The following is an 18,438-nucleotide window of genomic DNA, read 5'->3' as shown; positions in this document are numbered from 1 at the left end:
GTAAGTATTAAGTGCTAAGATAATGGCATACAGTAATTTAAGTAGAAAAGCTCCCAACTGTTACTTATCATTTAAGTTCATAAAATAAAAGAAAGGTCCTTCAAATTATCCTTAAAGAAGTCTATTTCCAAAATAGCCAGTAAATTAAGTCAAATAGCCTATCAATATAGTGCAGAGTGAGTGCTGGGAGATAGAACTCATCATACTTGCTGTTGTGCAGCTAAAAGAGGAGGTACCAGGAGACCTCCACACCAAAATTTCTCCTTTAGCAATGGTTTCCTTGGAAACAGAGACATTTCCAAGCATAACAACTAGTGGTCCCAAGGATAACTGTCTGTGTTTTCGTTTTGTTATTTTAAAGTAGCAGAACACACAGGCAAAAGCCAAGACTGGTGCAAAAATCAGGTAACCTTATAAAGGCAAGGGAAATTTCATGTCCCTGCAAGAAAACAGAGTTCTCACATCAGTCACAGAAAGTAAAGTTCTACCTATGATTTGAAAAAGCTCATTGATAAGAGAAAGAAAAGCAAATTTTGTACTATCACATACTATTTTGATCACACATGCCCACCCTGATGTAGGTTTGAAATTTCTTTCATTCCTCTTGTTTTAAGAGTGTGTAGTTGATCTTTGTTTTATTCCCAGAGATTACTCCTTTTTTTTTCAAAAGCATACCTTAAGGTGTAGAGCACTCGACCATCATTCCAAATTCTCAGCATCCTATTAGGGGTGGTTATCCAGTGTGCATCAGCCTTTTTGGAGTTTCTGAAGAAAGTGTCTGGAATCCAGATTTTCCCTACCATGTTGCTATTCAATCGGAGGACTTTAATGGTGCTGTTAAATTTCAGACGTCTGTCATACCATGTTTGTGCAAAAAATATATCAATTGTATATTCCTGTTTTTTTTAAAAAAAAAGGTGAAATAGAACATTTTTAACACAGAATTGTATTGTAGACCATTTGTTTATATTTATCATTTGTATTCTCACTGCCAATACAAAGCAAAGCTACTTTAGTTTTGAATAATCCAAAAGAAAGCAAAAGCTTTGCTAAGGAAACACACCCATCTTTTCTAGACAAATTGATATTTTTATGAAAAAATAGATCTGTTTAGATGAATTCCAGCAAAAGATCATAGTTGTGATATAATCATTTGCATTCTGGGTCTCTAGAGCAGTTTCTCTTGTTAATTTGGGCCAGCTCATTCTTTGTTGTGGGGGCTGTGTTGTGTACTTTAGAATGCTTAGTAGCATTCTTATCCTCTACCCACTAGATGCCAGTAACACAAACACCACAGCACCCCCCCAAGCCCCTGCATATTGTGACAGCTAAAAATATCTCCAGACATTGCCACATGTGTCTCTAGGAAAACAATCACCCAGGTTCAGAATTCACCGCTAAAGAGTGAAGGAAGTCCATACTATTCAAAACAATCTTAAACTGAAGCTCTGGAGGCTCAGTTGCCTCATAATAAAATTTGGATCTTTAAGAACCTGTCTTGTTGGGATGCGTGGGTGGCTCAATTAGTTAAGCAACTGCCTTTGGCTCAGGTCATGATCCCAGGGTCCTTGGATCGGGTCCTGCATCGGGCTCCCTGCTCAGCAGAGAGTCTGCTTCTCCCTCTGTCTGCTGCTCCCCTTGCTTGAGTTCTCTCTCTCTCTCCCTCTGACAAATAAATAAAATATTAAAAAAAAACAACACCTGTTTTGTTAGGTAGTGTGAAGATGGAAAAGGGGAACGCACATCAAGTAGTTTGTGCGGTGTCTGGCAGATAGCAAACACCAAATGTAAGGTAACTTCTCAAAATTTGTTACTATTATAGTTGTCCTTTTCTCCAAATAAGAGGAAATGAACCAATTAAAAAATAGTCTTTACTACTGTATTAACCACATCACAAAGCACATTCACAAAGTGCTGTGATGAGCAATGACTTTATAATGATTACCCTCAAATATATATCACTAAAGTGGCAAGTGATTGACTTCAATCAGAGAGAAGTAAAGTGTCATGTGAATTCAGACCACAGACCTGGAGTCAGAACACTCAAGTTCTGGTTTGTCATATTTAGATATTATTTAACATTATTTTATAACTTGATTTTAATGATGTCTATAAATGGGAAAATTGAAGAAAAATTCAGTGTACTTAGAATATGAGAGCTGGGCAATGAGATCATCCATATTACACATATTACACATCCAAAAAACAGCCTGTCAGGATCAGACCAGAATCTTCTTCTTTTGCCTCATTTGCATTGTTCTATGCTATTTCTTTGCACCTCCTGCTGTGTTACCGTATTGTAACTAACTACATTTCCACTAGCGTTAAGCCTTATCACTTTGTTCACCACTTAGTTCCATATTTGTAGTCTACGAACAGTAAGAAGAGAACCTATTTTATGAAATTCTTTGTCAACTAGTTAGTGATGTGCCAGTAGGTAAAGTAATTAAATAGCTTCTGATCTACATTTTGGCAAGAAGAAAAAAAATACACATACACACAAAAATAAAAGCTTTAAGGTTCATTGAACCAGCATTTCATAAAATGTGGTCCTGCGATAGCAGTTCTGGGAACTAATATTCCTGAAATTAAAAGTTCTAATTAAATAAACTATCCATATAGCTTTTTCTTAACTATTTATAATTTGCATTAGAATGCTAAATATACTGAAAATTTTAGTTATAAGGAAGACCTGTGTTGGTATTTCTTTAATGGTTTACTTGCATGGTGTATGCAGGTGGTGGTAGACTTTTTTTTATCACCCCAAATGAGAACACTTAGAGTTTCTCATCTCCCTGACTCAACAGAGTGTCCTTACGGCTAGCTTGGTAAACACTATTCAAAATTATACTATGACTATGTTATGTTTGTTAATGTTATGTTATGTTATAGTATGTTCTACTTTATTCTAGACTCCAACCTAGTTTCTTATTTTCAGATTCAGAGAGAACAAAGCTATATTTATTGTTACATCTAATTCACTATTTCTTCTGATAAATAATTCCAGTTTGAAGCAAACTATGCCTTCTCCATACCATCAAATTCTAAAAATTAGTGGAGTACTGTATTTTATTTTCTAGTAAGCTATACTTACCAAGTAAGCAATGATTGTTGAATTTTAAAAGTATATCATTTTTACAAAAAATAGTTTATATACATATGATCACACTTAGTTCTCATAACAAATTATAAAAAATATCTTTATATTACAATAGAGAAAAAAGAATCTGAAACATTGTCTCTCCCTTATGAATTTTTTTGTCAGCATACTCTTTGCTATTTTTATGATGCCACATCTCCTCTCTAATATGTTAACAAAACAGACAATTAGAAACTTACCATATTGATAGCATTCACTGGACCGATGCTATTCACGTACATGTCTGTGTGAATTAATGTTGGTTTCACTGTAAAGAAAATGATAGATATGTGCATGTGGTGAAGCACAACATTTTAATGTTCTAGTGTTATTCTAGAAATAAATTTATTTTGCTACATTATAAGTGATTTATTCACAATTAATTTGGTGTCAGTAACTAATTCACTACATTTAAATAACTATTTGTTTTCCCAAAAAATCTCCTTTTAAGCATGTAAATGCAGTAACTAAGCATATTAGAGTTTGAAACTGATTATCCTTTAAAATTGTGTATTAAAATAAGCAAATAAGAAAACGCTGCTCAGATTTTCTTCAGCCTTCTCTCAGATATCTCAGATATATCTTTAAGCCCTGGAATCTATTTGGGCATGGTAACCTGACTTGACCCATGTAGAAAAAATAACTACTTAGTGATCTAGAAAAAATATGCTTTAGAAACATGAAATAGACATGAAGAGCAACAAATATTATGAATTGTTTTTGAAACATTGCCCTCTGTTGATTCCTTTCATGACCACTTTGTCCTTATACACCTCAGCCAACCCAAAATCAATCTTCCTCAATGACTTACTCAATTGTGTGACTCATCAAATAATATGAGGAAACCATATGGAAACCCAATACACACCTACTAGTCAAAGAGGAATGATATTAAAAATCATGTAGTATTACATCCATGACCAAATGGATGTGCTCCATTTTCATTTAAGATTTAATGAACAAGGATTCGTAATATCATTCTGTGCTTCAATTCAACAAGTACATTTTTCTCATCTTTATCCACTCTCCCTGAAAGTGCCATGCTGTAATTTTCTGTGTTGGACTGAATTCTTCACTAGTCCCTACATCTACGCCTCTGCTTTCACTCCAGTGAGGCTACTTCGCTGCCTCTGAACTTCGGGCTTGACCATCTAACTTGTGTTGGCTAATACTACATGGACAAGTGAGTACGCTAGTTCTAATCCCAAGCATTGAACCTTATGTTTGAGCCTCTACTTTCTGTCTTGCTCTTTGTTATTTTCATAAGAAGGATAATCCTAGCTAGTCTCCTGGCCCCAGGAGTAGAATGAGAATACAGCTTTCTTAAATGAGCAGGTCCAACCTGGCTTAATTTAGATTAGACTGCACCTGGCAAAGTGCTAAATAAATGCTTATTATTATATGTCACTGAGATTTGCGATGGTTTGTGACACAGCAGTAGGTAGCTAATATATCCTTTCTTTACCATTATTTGTTTATTTTTGATGTTACTTCATAAAGAAGTTGTCATATTCCTTCTACAGCCTTTGTCTAAGATATCTAGGAGAATTTGAATTTCCAGCTCTCATGCCTCATTTGAAGATTATCAATGCTCTTTCCTCATTTTGCATTTATCAAGGCCCCTCCCACCCCTATGCCTGAATGCTACTTATACATACTTTATTTTTACAGCATATAATGATCATTTAAGTATTTCTGGTTATTGAAACATACTAATGTTTTCTTCTAGTGTGGTAGGCATGTTTGTTTCTATCTCTACTATATCACAAATTACTTTAACATACCTCCTATATCAGGCCGAAGTTTATTGTCATATCCTTCCAGGAGATTATTTAAGATGACAGTGACATCACCTTCAGGAACTTTTGGAGTCAAGACCCATGTTTTGTTAGAAGCATAATCTTCATAGTCATCATCAGATTTTTGGCTAGTGAGACTAAGAAAACAAAAATATTGGTCAGGAAATATATAGACTATATCCAAGAGGACTTTTTACTCACAGTCCACTGGGGAGAAAGGAGAAATGAACTAGGATTACAGGAATGTATTACAATGGACGACAGTGAAATTTTTCACTGAGGCTCCATCTAGCTAATTAAACCGCACAGATGTAGATTCAAATTTATTAAAGTGTACTCTCCAGCTTTCCAGAATGCTCTGTCTTCCCATCTATAAGTATACCATGTTTTACAAGTGATTTTTGCCTTTCTCATAGTTGATATTCTTCCTGTCCACCTGCCCAACCTCACAAAGGACTTATTAAGAAAAAAACTATTTTTGTGAAAATGATGCTTAAATGATGATAATGTAGTCTCAGAATTCAGACATAATGTCTACTTCTTCCTCCCCGAAGAAGTTAACTTGCTTCAACCTATTAATGAAAGTAAGAGACTGATAATTAGATTCACTCCCACAAACCTCCAGACAAGCCTCTCCCCTCTCAATTGAACTACTAAGGAGAACTTAGTCTTGCTGCTTTTTCTTCCCCCAGGGTGTGTGTATGTGTATTTTTTTCCCCTCACTTGCACTGAAAGCAAGGGCGGTTCATTTATCTTCGATTGTTAAGAACCTGGTACTATGAAGAAAAACGTAGTTGCAGACTTTAAACCACTCTTTATTATAGCAAAATTTCCTAATCCAGAAACTCATGCTAATAGTTAATATACTATAATTGTGTAATTGAAACTGCCTACTTTGAGTGATCTAAAAGCTACATAATATCCTGTGATTCAGTTTTCCATGCCCAAACCTGTCAGAAAACTTCCACAATTAGGGCCAGAAGTTAAGGCTGACTTTGGAAAGATATTGGAATCATACTCATTCATTTTACATATGTAAAATATATGTATGTATATGTGTGCATGTATAGATAGGTAGATGACTCCGTATGGTAGAAGAAAGCTGATTGCATGATTAATCTGGTTTGAGAATGAGCATGGGAGATGAAGTTTTAAGAGTAATCACTGGCATGGATCAATTTAGTAAGCAAGTAATCTCCTCTTTTATTCCTTTAAAGCTTTATAAAGAGGAACCATTATAAAAACTGAGCCACGCATCTGCATCAAACCTCACAGAGCCAGTCTTACGTCTGGCACTGCAATTAGCAGAACGGCTTTAAACATTTAAATTTCATAAACCTCCCAGTTAGGGTATGATGGGCTGGACAAAACTTCAAGGAACTCTCAAAGAGAAAGGCCCTGGTGTCGGCAGAGGCCAGGTCTCGGCTAGGGAAATTCTTCTTGGGCCTTAATTCATCATTTCTCTAGAGCATTGCTAAACACTCCCTAATAGAGTTCTCATTCTATGACCTAAATCTCACTAGTTTAAGAAGAAAAAACAGCTCTCTGACCAAGAGATTTTCAAGTCCCTCCAATAACTCTGAGAAAAGAATGTGGTTGGCCCATTGGATACCATCATTATGGAATTTTACCACCATTTAATTTGTTCATGCAAAAGTGTTTAAAAAAAAAAAAATCTTTCCCTCCCTCCCTCTGAGTCTCTCTCTCTGTGTCTCTCTTTCTCTCTCTCCCTCAGACAAATGCACCTTATTAAAGTTTCTTCAAGGGGAGGGAATAGATATTAAATCATTTGGTTCACTCGCTTATAGCAACTCCTCATACTAACGAGTAAATAATCCAAGCATGATGGTACTGTATTACTGTTATTACCATCATCTGGCAGACTAGGAGGAAAAAGACATGAAGTGAAAATACAAGGGATACCTGCTTAGGAGGAATACTACTTTCCAGAATTGCATAAATAAATCTTTTAGAATCATCATCTATTAGATGCCAAAACAATAAACAAATGGATTATTTCATTTAAAAGTATCAGTGATAGATTTTGTCGTAATTGAGGTTGCCTCCTTAGCCAGAGAGAGATTAAAAAAAAAAAAGAGTTGAGAAATTAAGAGTATATACTTTGGAGTTAGAAAGTACTGGGTTTACCTTCTGGATTCATCATTTCTTACCTCTATCATTTACTATTTTATGACCTGGGGCAAGTTATTTAACCTTGCTAAACTTCACAAAGTTTTCATCTTTAAAATAGAGTTAATGCTAGTATTCATCTTATTTTTGTGTAAGGTTAAGATAATGGTTATTAAGTGCTTTGCATAGTGCCTGACACATAGCCCTGAAAATAGGTCTGTTATAATTATTGTTATAAAGTGACCACTGCTAGATTTATAACAACAGCTCCAACCATGTAACTAAAACCTGAATCCATAGATGCTGCTTTCAGGCTTTTATCTAATATGTGCTGAGAAAAACTAAAAACAGATGTTTTCCAGGAAAAAAAAATAATGAACCCCTACATTATAAATAAATGAAGTTTTTATTCTCTAGAGTTTTCCCAGCTGAGGTCTAAATTAATGGGGCTGATGCATAATCTGGGATTGTTTCCAGATTTGTCTTAAAAAAAAGAAAAAAGAGCCTCTCTCATTCAACGTTGGCTGTTTCTCTAGAATTCCCTGGAGTCAAGACCTCCTGATTTGTAGGTAGGCTGTCTAGGAATAATGAAGTCTGATCATTAGACAAGGCATTCTGTGGCATTGTCAACCCCATAAGAAGGCCTGGGCAGAAACAGATTGATAATGATTCAAGAAAACAGACTTGATAGTTGAGTGTACTGAGCACAAAGTTGAACTTCTAGCTAAAGCCACCTATCCGAATGTAACAGCCTTTACAAGTAGTTATTTCTTGTGTCCTTTAGTTTTAAAAAGTAATCTTATAAAAAGAGAGAACTAAAATTGAAATTACTCTTAAATTAGCTTACCATAATGAAAAACATTTTTTCATAGTCTGAGTGAAAATTTGTCAAAAACAGTGCCAGAAAAGGTTGTAAAGTTTTCATCTTTGAAAGCTTTTTAAGAGATACAAAAAGCCATCTGCCTGGGACCCTTGGACCAGCAACATGAGCACTGCTTAGGATATTGCTAGAAAAGCAGGACCTTGGGCCCCTCCTGAGACTCCTGAATCAAAATCTTTAACAAATCTTCAAGTGATTCATATGCATATTAACATTTGAGAACCTCAGTCACAGAATGTTTGGGGGGGCGGGGGCATCTTTAAAAATACATATTCCCAGGTTCCCACTTTAAATCTTCTGAGTCTCCATGTTGTAAATTAGATTTTTATTTTCATGTTTCCAGTTTTATGCATGATTTGAATTTATGAATTATTACAAACATGTAATAAGCTCATGTTTATAATCAGAAACAAAAGCGGATTTTAAAAAATGGCTTAGAAAAACAAAAGAAATATTTGATAGATGTTCAGTGAGAGGTTGTTCTAAATTACATAGAAGAATCTAAATACTTGAATTTTGGTACATATTTTGTATGTTTGACACTGAATATTAATCATGCAGTTTATGGAATTTTAAATTTTAATCCATGTATTTCAGATTCCCACAAATTCAATAAAGATCTAAGTTTTGTGGCGGAGGGAGGGGAATAATCTAGTCACTTTACCATCCCAGGGTAATATAACAGCAAACATTTGGGTGAGATATAAAAACATTTGTCTTTTCATTCAGGCATCTTAAAATGCATTGGTATTTGGCATCATAAAGACAGAATATATATTTTTTTTCTTTCTCTGACATAGGTAAGTAGAATAAAAAAATAAAAAATCATTTATTTTTATGTTTAAACTATTTTTAAATAATTAGTGTTTCATTCTTTCATAGTTTCAGTAATATTTTGTTGGTACAAGTTTTAGTTTTATTTTATAGGTGCAATGAGTTATATGCAGGGTATTTTATATGTCAAAATAAATCTCTCAAGATATATAGGTCAGCAAAATGAAACCTTTTGGATCTTTTCTATTAAAAATTCCTATGCATTGGATTTTCTGCTTTGTTAATATTACCTCTACTGCAAATCTCCACTGCTTATATAACTTAATCTCTATTCCTTCTTTTTACTGTTTTCACAGAGATACCCTTCTACCCCACATTTTCTTCAGACCATAGAATCCAGTGAGAATCCTCACACTCCAAAAGCATCAGAGAGACGAATGTGTTGTTTCTTACCTCATTATGTTACCGAAGTTTGTTAAGTTCCTGAAACTTGGCCAAACTCCAGTCTAACTGCATGTATTGTCCTTCCTGCCTACAATCTTTTCTCTTCACCTCCCAAACCAATATTTGGCTTGGCTTATTCCTTCTTACTTTTCAACACAAACATCACCTTCACATAGAGGTCATCCCTTATTGTTTTATCTAACTTTGTCACCCACCCCACCCTTCATATGCTCTAGCCAGTCCCTTCATAGCATTTGTTACAATGTCTATGTATTGATTTGTTTATTCTGTCTCCATTACTAGACTACAAATTCCATGAGTACATGTTTAATTAAGATTTGTGGAAAGAATAAATGTTCTTGCTAACTAGTTTTCCTAAGGTAAATAATAATACCAATGATAGCTACTTTTCAATATTCACTATGTCCTAGGAATAATTTTAAGGACTTCACATACATTCTCCCACTTAATCCTTAAAACACTGATATTCCTATAATTATCCCCATTTTGCCAATGAAGAAAAACAATGATATTTACCAACAGTCACTTCAGTTTGCCAAAACCAAAATGTTTAACCATTATGCTGCAAGGCTTTGAAAAAGAAAAATTGGATCCAAAGAATCTGCTACTGTACATTCATAAAAAAAATAAAATCCAAAATAAATGGTTGCTCAAGCTCATTTTCCTTTAGGACAATAAATTAGTTTATGCCTGAGCTCAATAAAAGTATGGCACCCTCACACAAAGTTAATAGCATTCAAATTTCGTGAGCTTGCTGTTACAGATACCAATAATTTGATCTCCCCATACTGAGGAATAAAAGCAGAGCTCACAATTTAACTTCACACATGTGATAAACTGTCTCACACTCTTTCTTGGCTTGGAGAGCAATGTACACTACAGGGCAAGGCATACATATCAATCAGTTCATTTTAAAGGATGTCCTCCAGCCACTGCAAAAAGTAGATTTTGGTAAAAAGTGTTAGAGCAGGTATGAAAGGTGAGTATATGTCTCAAAGGACACAGGGAACTCATAATCTGATCATGGGAGGAGGGGGCTCCACTCTGTATTGTCCAGGAAAACTGGGAGCTCTCTAGGGACACTGCAATATTCTGTGAACAAGAACACTGGGGCACCAATTAGTCTTTCACATAGGGTCTTTCGTGGCCTATGGGATTCTATACCTCTCAGTAAGGACATGTAAGGAACCTATGTAGAACCTGTTGGGAAAGGTGCTTCTGCTTGTCTGTGTACACATGAATGTGAATTATCAAAAAGAGGAGCGGTACAGCAAGGAAATAAATCCCCAAGCATCAATTCTGATCGTGAATTGTCCTACTTATAATGACTTCCTTAGCTCTTACCAAGTTCAATTTTTTAATATTAGGTTAACAGCTATTGGTAAGTATGTTTATTTGACTGAGTCAATTATCAGACACATATATCCAATGTGCAAATGCAAATTGTTTATTTTATTAGCAATCACCGGTGACCTGTATCAAATAACGGACTGTGGGGTTTTATGACCTAAGATAAATTTCATTGCAAGTATCAGAACATTCAAACCAAATTGGTAGACACTGACATACATAGTCATAAAGCCTAATGTAGGATCAGCTTCACGGTGCTCGAGATAGCTTCACAACTATGGTATTTGAAAACTCAGATTCTTTCTAGTTCACCCATCTATCCTCCACAGTGTCAGCTTCAACCCAAAGATGGCCTGACTATGCAGTCAAGAGATGCTAACAACTCCTTACACCTCTATGCCTCCTTATTTACATCTATGAAAACAGAGATATACTCTTCCAGAAGTTCCTTCACAAAGAAAAGTCCCCAGAGAGTCTAAATTTGTGCATCGCTAGCCAAATACATATGAATTCATACATATGAAACTGAAATCTATTGCTAGAGGAGATTATGTTGATTATTTTGGTCTAATTATCTATCCTATTAGTATCCAAGATGGAAACAGCTTCACAAAAGGCATGAGGATTTCACATACACCCAATGAAAATTGGGATAATTAATAAAGCAAGGAGGGGAAATGTGGAAAAGACAACCACAACGCTCGCCGGGGTCAAGGGGTGTACACAGAAAAAAGCCATCAATGTGAGGTCTAGGATTATCCCTGAAGTCCATTTTCCTTGGTTAGCCACCTCACCATACTTGTGTTGTTTGTTTTAACCATTCTTAAATAAAATTGGGAGAATGTGGAGCAAATAGGACTCATTCACTGCTGGAAGGAAAACATTTTGGCATTATCTGCTAATGATAATCCCTATTTCATATCCCAAAAAGTCCATCTCTAGATTTATTTCAAAAAGAAACACATGTGCATGTCTACTCTAAGACTTGATTAAGAATGTTTAGTTACAGGGCGCCTGGGTGGCTCAGTTGGTTAAGCGACTGCCTTCGGCTCAGGTCATGATCCTGGAGTCCCTGGATCGAGTCCCGCATCAGGCTCCCTGCTCGGCAGGGAGTCTGCTTCTCCCTCTGACCCTCCCCCCTCTCATGTGCTCTCTCTCATTCTCTCTCTCTCAAATAAATAAATAAAATCTTTAAAAAAAAAAAAAAAGAATGTTTAGTTACATTATTAATAGATATGAACATAAAACAAAACATAACCCAAACAGATGTGAACATAATCCAGTAGTACAATAGATTAATAAAAGATGGTATATTCACATAATAAAATATCATACAACAATACAAGTTGGTGAACTATTGCTAAATTCAGCAACATGAATCAAAAAAAAAAAAATTGAGCAAAAGATGCCACACATACACACACACACACATACACACACACGCTATGTTTCTGTTTATATAAAATTTAATAAAAGGCAAAATTCAACTATAGAGCTGAAAGTCACGACAATGAATTCTCTGGGGTAAGAGAAAGAAGAAAATGAGGAAGTAAGGGAGGATGTTTACTAGGGTGCTAGCAGTATTTTATTTCCAGTTGTGGTTGGGGGTTATATGGATTTTGTGATGATTCATTGAACCATATTTAGGTCTTTCGTACTTTTCTACATTTTACTTCACAACAACAACAAAGCATTTAAAAAATGAGGTTTAGGTGTTAGAGTTAAAAGTAGAACATTAGGTTCCTAAGAGCAAGAAACGTTTCTGTCTCCAACAGTGTCATTTTCTGAAAATTTGCCAAAGTGCCTGGCACATAACAAGACACGCAATGAATACTTTCCAAAATACTGGATGAATCAATGAGGGTATGGGTTATTTTAAAAAATTTAATGTTTGTGAAAATCTACATGGAAATGTAGATTCACTCTCTTGAAAAATGTACATAGGTAACAATTACAGCTAATATTAAAATGAGTGGCCTACATAATGCCATCACATGATTGCCATCACCTTCTTCATTGAATGCTATAATTCCTTGTGTGTAAAAACTCAGGTAACATGCACTGAAGATATTTTTGAGAGTTAAAAAGAAAATAAAACCAAGGTTAGCCCCAGAAACCAACTGTCTATAACTGTTTGATAGAATAGAAATAAAAGTGTTGATGCTAAATTGTGGTAAGAAATGTCAATGGATACAAGAATTCTTGACATCCAAATGTCAATAGATACAAGGGTATAAATAATGATATTTATAATGATAATAATGATTATTAAACTGACAAATTCCTAATCTATCCCTTTATATATAAAGTACTTTTATGTGATTTTTTAATAAGTGATAAAAATAATACTCGGTTTCTTGTTTGTGTACATTTTGCCACAGAGTAGAGGCTTTGGCTTCAAAACCTGAATGATCTTGGGAAACTGAGACAACTCATCTTGCACACTATATACTGATGTGGAATTTTTAAAAGGAAGTGGGGCTATAACTATGTTGGTCTCAAGCAACAATTTTTTTTCTATGACGTAGCAGAACTTAGCCACTGCACTTGTATTATTATTGGACTGCAATAACACAGTGATAGACTAGGCCAATACAATTTGGGGGGCTGCTCTCCCTCATTCTAGAAATACACATGGAGTTTGCATTGAGTTGCTATGTTCTGACTATGAAAATCCAAGACTAACTTTAACCACAGAAATATGTAAACTACAAGCTAATATCAGAGAAGGTTGTAATTTATTTACTGTCAAGAAATATTCTCAGAAGGAAATATTTGTATTTCTTCCTTTATCTACTTGATTATCATTCACTAGGAATAAACAATGTTCAGCATATACTGAATGTTCAATACATTATATAGACCAGTCGTTCTTACCCAGACTGCATGTTATAACTACCTAGAGAGCTTTAAAAAAAATACCAGTGCTGAAGACCTGCCTCTTAAGACACTCAATTAATTGATCTAGGACAGGACCAAGACATTGGTATTCAGCTAATTCTAAGGTGCTGCCAGAAGTAAGAGCTAGTGCAAGAGAGTGTGATAGAGCTTTTTCCTAAAATAAGTACCACTTTAGTTATTACTCTCAACCAAGTCAAATGTCACTTACTAGTGTTTCATTGTACACTGGACGTTCAAAATAGCATCATCCTCAAAATCTATGTCCTATTAAAATTATCCCATATCAGTGGTTCCCGGAACTTAGGACACCTGTCCCTGGTAACCAAGACAGATTTAAGTGTCACATAGGAATAGCATTTAGACATTGAAGCACATAATTTGAAAATTTTTCTTGTTTTAATTTTCTTTCAATACACTCAATTATACTAAGGACAGTGTCTCAGTTTATTTATAATTTCTCTTTAACCACATTCTCCAACTTGCTAATCTACTTTCTAAGGAGAACATCAAGCTCAGCACTTCCAGTAGAAAATAATATATAATTAAGATGTGATAACATTGCACTGGTTTCATTGTATTTACTTTGCAGGTGGCTTGTATTATGAAAACTGATTTTCCAGATTTTATTACTTTTATTATTAAATGTATTAAATAAAACAATTACTTTAAAAAGATACTGGTTTTATGAAAAATATTAAGTAAATAAATGATCAGGTGTCACTTAGATGTGGCAAAAACCATGAAGGTGGCCAGATTTGGGAAACAATGCCTTATAGCTTTATATTTCTTGGTCCTTCAGTTAATTATTTGAGATTCTTTTGTGCAAAGCGCAGTTGTAGATGGAAAGAAGTAGGAAGTTCAATGCTGATACCAAAACACCTTTCATCTATTTGAGGAAACAAACACCTAAACAGCTAGAAGCAAGAAACACTGAACTAACAATGCAAGACAATAATAAAAACATTGTCACGTGGTAGACCATGACTAATCTCTGTCTACAGTACCTCCAACTTGATGTTAAGATTATTTCTATAAATGTGCCTCTGCATTTATTATGAAATCTCAATTTCTGTAGTAAGAAGGATAGTTTTCTCTAGAACATAAAACATTTTGAAGAACTGACCCAACTTTTGATCCCTCTTCTAGCAAAATAAAAGGTCACACACATAAACATGCAAAATTGTTCTCATATTTGCAAGGAGGCCACACATGTGAATAAGAGAAACTTTGTGGGGGCGCCTGGGTGGCTCAGTCGTTAAGCATCTGCCTTCGGCTCAGGTCATGATCCCGGGGTCCTGGGATTGAGCCCCGCATCGGGCTCCCTGCTCAGCGGGGAGCCTGCTTCTCCCTCTCCCACTCCCCCTGCTTGTGTTCCCTCTCTTGCTTTCTCTCTGTCAAATACATAAATAAAAAAAAAATCTTGAAAAAAAAAAGAGAAACTTTGTGTACTTTCTCCCAAAGGTTAAACTGTCCCAGGTTTAGGATAGTTTAAGGGTTAGTGAAAAGCAGTGTACAAAAGTGAAGGCTGATCCTATTGCATGGAATATCTGCGTATATTCAGATGTTTATTCAAATATATTCAAAATATATTAAAAATTCATTGGAGTCTGTTCTTTGAGAGCAGAAAATGAAATATTTCAATTTTGTCTTTATATTCAAATGTTTGGAAACATAGAGCTAATTTATTCAGGTGGCTGATTGAATTTTCACTTCTATGTGGAATTTTACCCACATGACCATGATTCTAGGAAACTTTTTTCCTCTTCTATATTTTCTAAAATTGCACCATAGTCTTTAAGTTCAAGTCAACACAAATTTCAAATCTGTCTCTGTGGTCATGTCTACTACTAGACTACTCTTAACATTTTCATTATTTGGCTCTTCCTGCCTAAAACATGTTCTCAAAATCAGGGTTTTATTAATCACTTTAAAAAGTTAATAAAGTCTTATCTCATCTTTCAGCTTTCTTCCTCCTCAGTCCCTACCCCTGTTATATGAATAGTCCATTTTTATCTCAATATAATATAAATTTATATAACTAGGAATTATAAATACTTCAAATCACAGAAATTTGTGTTTATTCGTTTTTATTCAAAGGCATCTTCTATAAACTAAACACTATCCTCAGTACGTTTTGTTTACGAAAATATGGTAGTGTTAACAAAAAAAAATTCTGTATTGAAAATGAGCATGAATAAGTACTCTATGGATGTATTTTAGAGAGTCCAAAATTATTTTTGTGCTTAGAATCCTGGAAGAATGTTAAAAAAAAAAAGGGGGTGCTCCTGGGGTGCTCAGTCAGTTAAGCATCTGCCTTCAGCTCAGGTCATGATCCCAGAGTCCTGGGATCCAGCTCCACATCTGGCTCCTTGCTCTGAGGGGAGCTTGCTTCTCCCTCTCTCTCTGCCTGTCACTCCTCCTGCTTGTATGCACTCTCTCTGTCAAATAAATAAAATCTTAAAAAAAGTCCCAATGGACTTCGAAATCACCCTAACTTCACCCCAGTTTAAGTGCATTTTAAATCATCATGCTGGTTCATAGGTAAATTAAAAGTTTTAATAGAAAAAGGCTAGTATGTATCATTTATATATTTACAAACATAGATCCTGTACAATGCAATAAGTTTAAAAGCTTTAAATGACAAGGAATTCATACCATGTAGAGAGTGCCTTAATGGAATAACAAGGTCCTTTACTGCCTTTTCTAGGTAATGTATTATTACTTTTTTCAAGAGACTGCAAATCTAATGCACAAATCGCAAAAAGAGGCTCCACAGAATCCATGTTTCTTCCTACAAGTTCCCTATCGGTTTTCTTTCCATCCTTTCCAGTATCCTCAGGTACCTAATTACCACTGGTGTCAAAACAGATCACATTACTGATTACCATTTCAATGATATCACTACCAATGAAAAGGTCCTGACTAATTCAATCAAGAGTACAACCTCAGTCAAAATAAAAGAAACTTCCATTTGTCTGGAAAAACTTAATATGGTCATTTTGTGTAAGCATTCCAGAAAGAAAAAAAAAAAAATCTAGATAATCAGTTTTTAAAAGTTATTATTCCAGGGGCGCCTGGGTGACTCAGTCGCTAAGCGTCTGCCTTCGGCTCAGGTCATGATCCCAGGGTCCTGGGATTGAGTCCTACATCGGGCTCCCTGCTCAGCGGGAGGCCTGCTTCTCCCTCTCCCACTCCCCCTGCTTGTGTTCCCTCTCACTGTCTCTCTCTCCCTGTCAAATAAATAAATAAAATCTTTAAAAGTTATTATTCCAGAAGATATTTAATTCTCTGATGCAAATAGGAGATTACTAAGTAGTATGTATGCAGGAATATGTTTAACTTTATACAGAATTGCCAAGTTTTTCCCTATTTTTATTCCTACTAGCAATGGAGAGTTCCAGTTGCTCCACATCCTTACCAACACTTAATCTTGCCAGTATTTTTTATTTTACCCATTCTGATAAATGTATACTGGTATCATAATGTACATTTACATTTAGGGCTAATAACATTGAACCTCTTTTTCTGTGCTTACTGACATCTCAATAACTTGGATGAATCTCAAAGGCACTATACTGAATGAACTAGACAATTCTACATAAATATTCTTGAAAAGAAAAAAACTACACTGATGATAACAGACCAGTTGTTGCCAGAAGTTAAGGGAGGGGGAAAGGTGTGACTACAAAGGGGTGCCAGGAGGGAGTTTTTTGGGGGTGGGGGTGAGGTGTGATAGAACAGTTCAGTATCCTGATTAGGGATACTGAAATCCAGGGCGCCTGGTCGCTCAGTCATTAAGCGTCTGCCTTCAGCTCAGGTCATGATCCCAGGGTCCTGGGATCGAGCCCCACATCAAGCTCCCTGCTCAGCGGGAGGCCTGCTTCTCCCTCTCCCACTCCCCCTGCTTGTGTTCCCTCTCTCGCTGTCTCTCTCTCTCTGTCAAATAAATAAATAAAATCTTTAAAAAAAAAAAAAAAGGGATACTGAATTACAAGAATTTATGTGTGTTAAAATTCATACAACTGCCCACCAATAAATGTCAATTTTATTCTACGTTTAAAATAAAACAAAAAGCTATTATGCTGTAAACTTAAATCACTTGAACTTTTGAAAATATTCTTTGATATAAGATTTTTGTGAAATTTCCTGATACTAAAGTATGAGGTAATTGAGCCCAAACATTTAAAAATCTCCTGGTGGGGGGGTGCGCCTGGGTGGCTCAGTTGTTGAGCATCTGACTTTGGCTCAGGTCATGATCTCGTGGTCCTGGGATCAAGCCCTGCATCGAGCTCCCTACTGGACAGAGAGTCTACTTCACCCTCTCCCTCTGGCCCTTCCACTGCTTATGTGCTCATGCTCTGTCAAATGAATAAAATCTTTAAAAAAATAAATATAAATAAATAAATAAATAAATAAATAAAAACTCTCCTGGGGAGAAAGGAATTTTATTACTGAAATGGTATTGTGGTTTCCTTTTAAATTGCTACATAGATGTTTGGATCTCTTTCAGCCTTTTAGATGGAATATTACCTTTCATGGCTTTGTTGTTCACAGATTAAGTTCAACAACATATTTTATGGATAGGAAATAAGTATACTTTTGTTAATGTTCTCTGAGAATCCCTTAAAATCTAAAACTCAGTCATCCAAATAACTGCTCCTAAATCATATTAATTTGTAAGTAAGAGACTATCTTTGCCATTTCTTAGATACAAAGTACTTATCTTTATAAAAACATATCTGTTTAAACACATTAGTTGAATATAATGCAATAATTTCATAACAATGCCATAAAATAATTACTACGCTTCAAATAACTGAAATAATAGAATGATTCTTGATCCCACTAAGATTTTATAGCAAAATGTAGAACAATACTATGTATAACTCTAAGGAAGCTTAAAGTAAAAAATTTAGTTAATTGTAAGCAATTGAGAATTGGCAGGTAAATTGTAACCCTCACCATTCCCCAAATCATAGAGGCACATGTCTTAAGAAAAA

At 35.2% G+C, this 18,438-nt stretch overlaps 1 protein-coding gene across 2 annotated transcripts in view; it reads right to left on the bottom strand.

The window, feature by feature from the left end:
• GABRG2 (gamma-aminobutyric acid type A receptor subunit gamma2) overlaps positions 1–18,438 on the bottom strand; it is a 102,139-nt gene that overhangs the window by 69,725 nt on the left and 13,976 nt on the right. For both annotated transcript variants that reach the window (XM_032403670.1, XM_032403671.1), the window contains exons 2-4: positions 4,924–5,075; positions 3,340–3,407; positions 676–896 (exon numbers count right to left, since the gene is read on the bottom strand). In XM_032403670.1, the coding sequence (XP_032259561.1) occupies positions 676–896; positions 3,340–3,407; positions 4,924–5,075 (441 nt within the window). The remainder of the gene's footprint in view (positions 1–675; positions 897–3,339; positions 3,408–4,923; positions 5,076–18,438) is intronic.

The sequence above is a fragment of the Phoca vitulina genome, unplaced genomic scaffold, assembly GCF_004348235.1.
Source record: "Phoca vitulina isolate PV1807 unplaced genomic scaffold, GSC_HSeal_1.0 scaffold6, whole genome shotgun sequence".
In the NCBI taxonomy this organism is placed as follows: Eukaryota; Metazoa; Chordata; class Mammalia; order Carnivora; family Phocidae; genus Phoca; species Phoca vitulina.
Note: the sequence above shows the minus strand (reverse complement) of the source record. Positions and strands in the feature narration are given on the sequence as shown.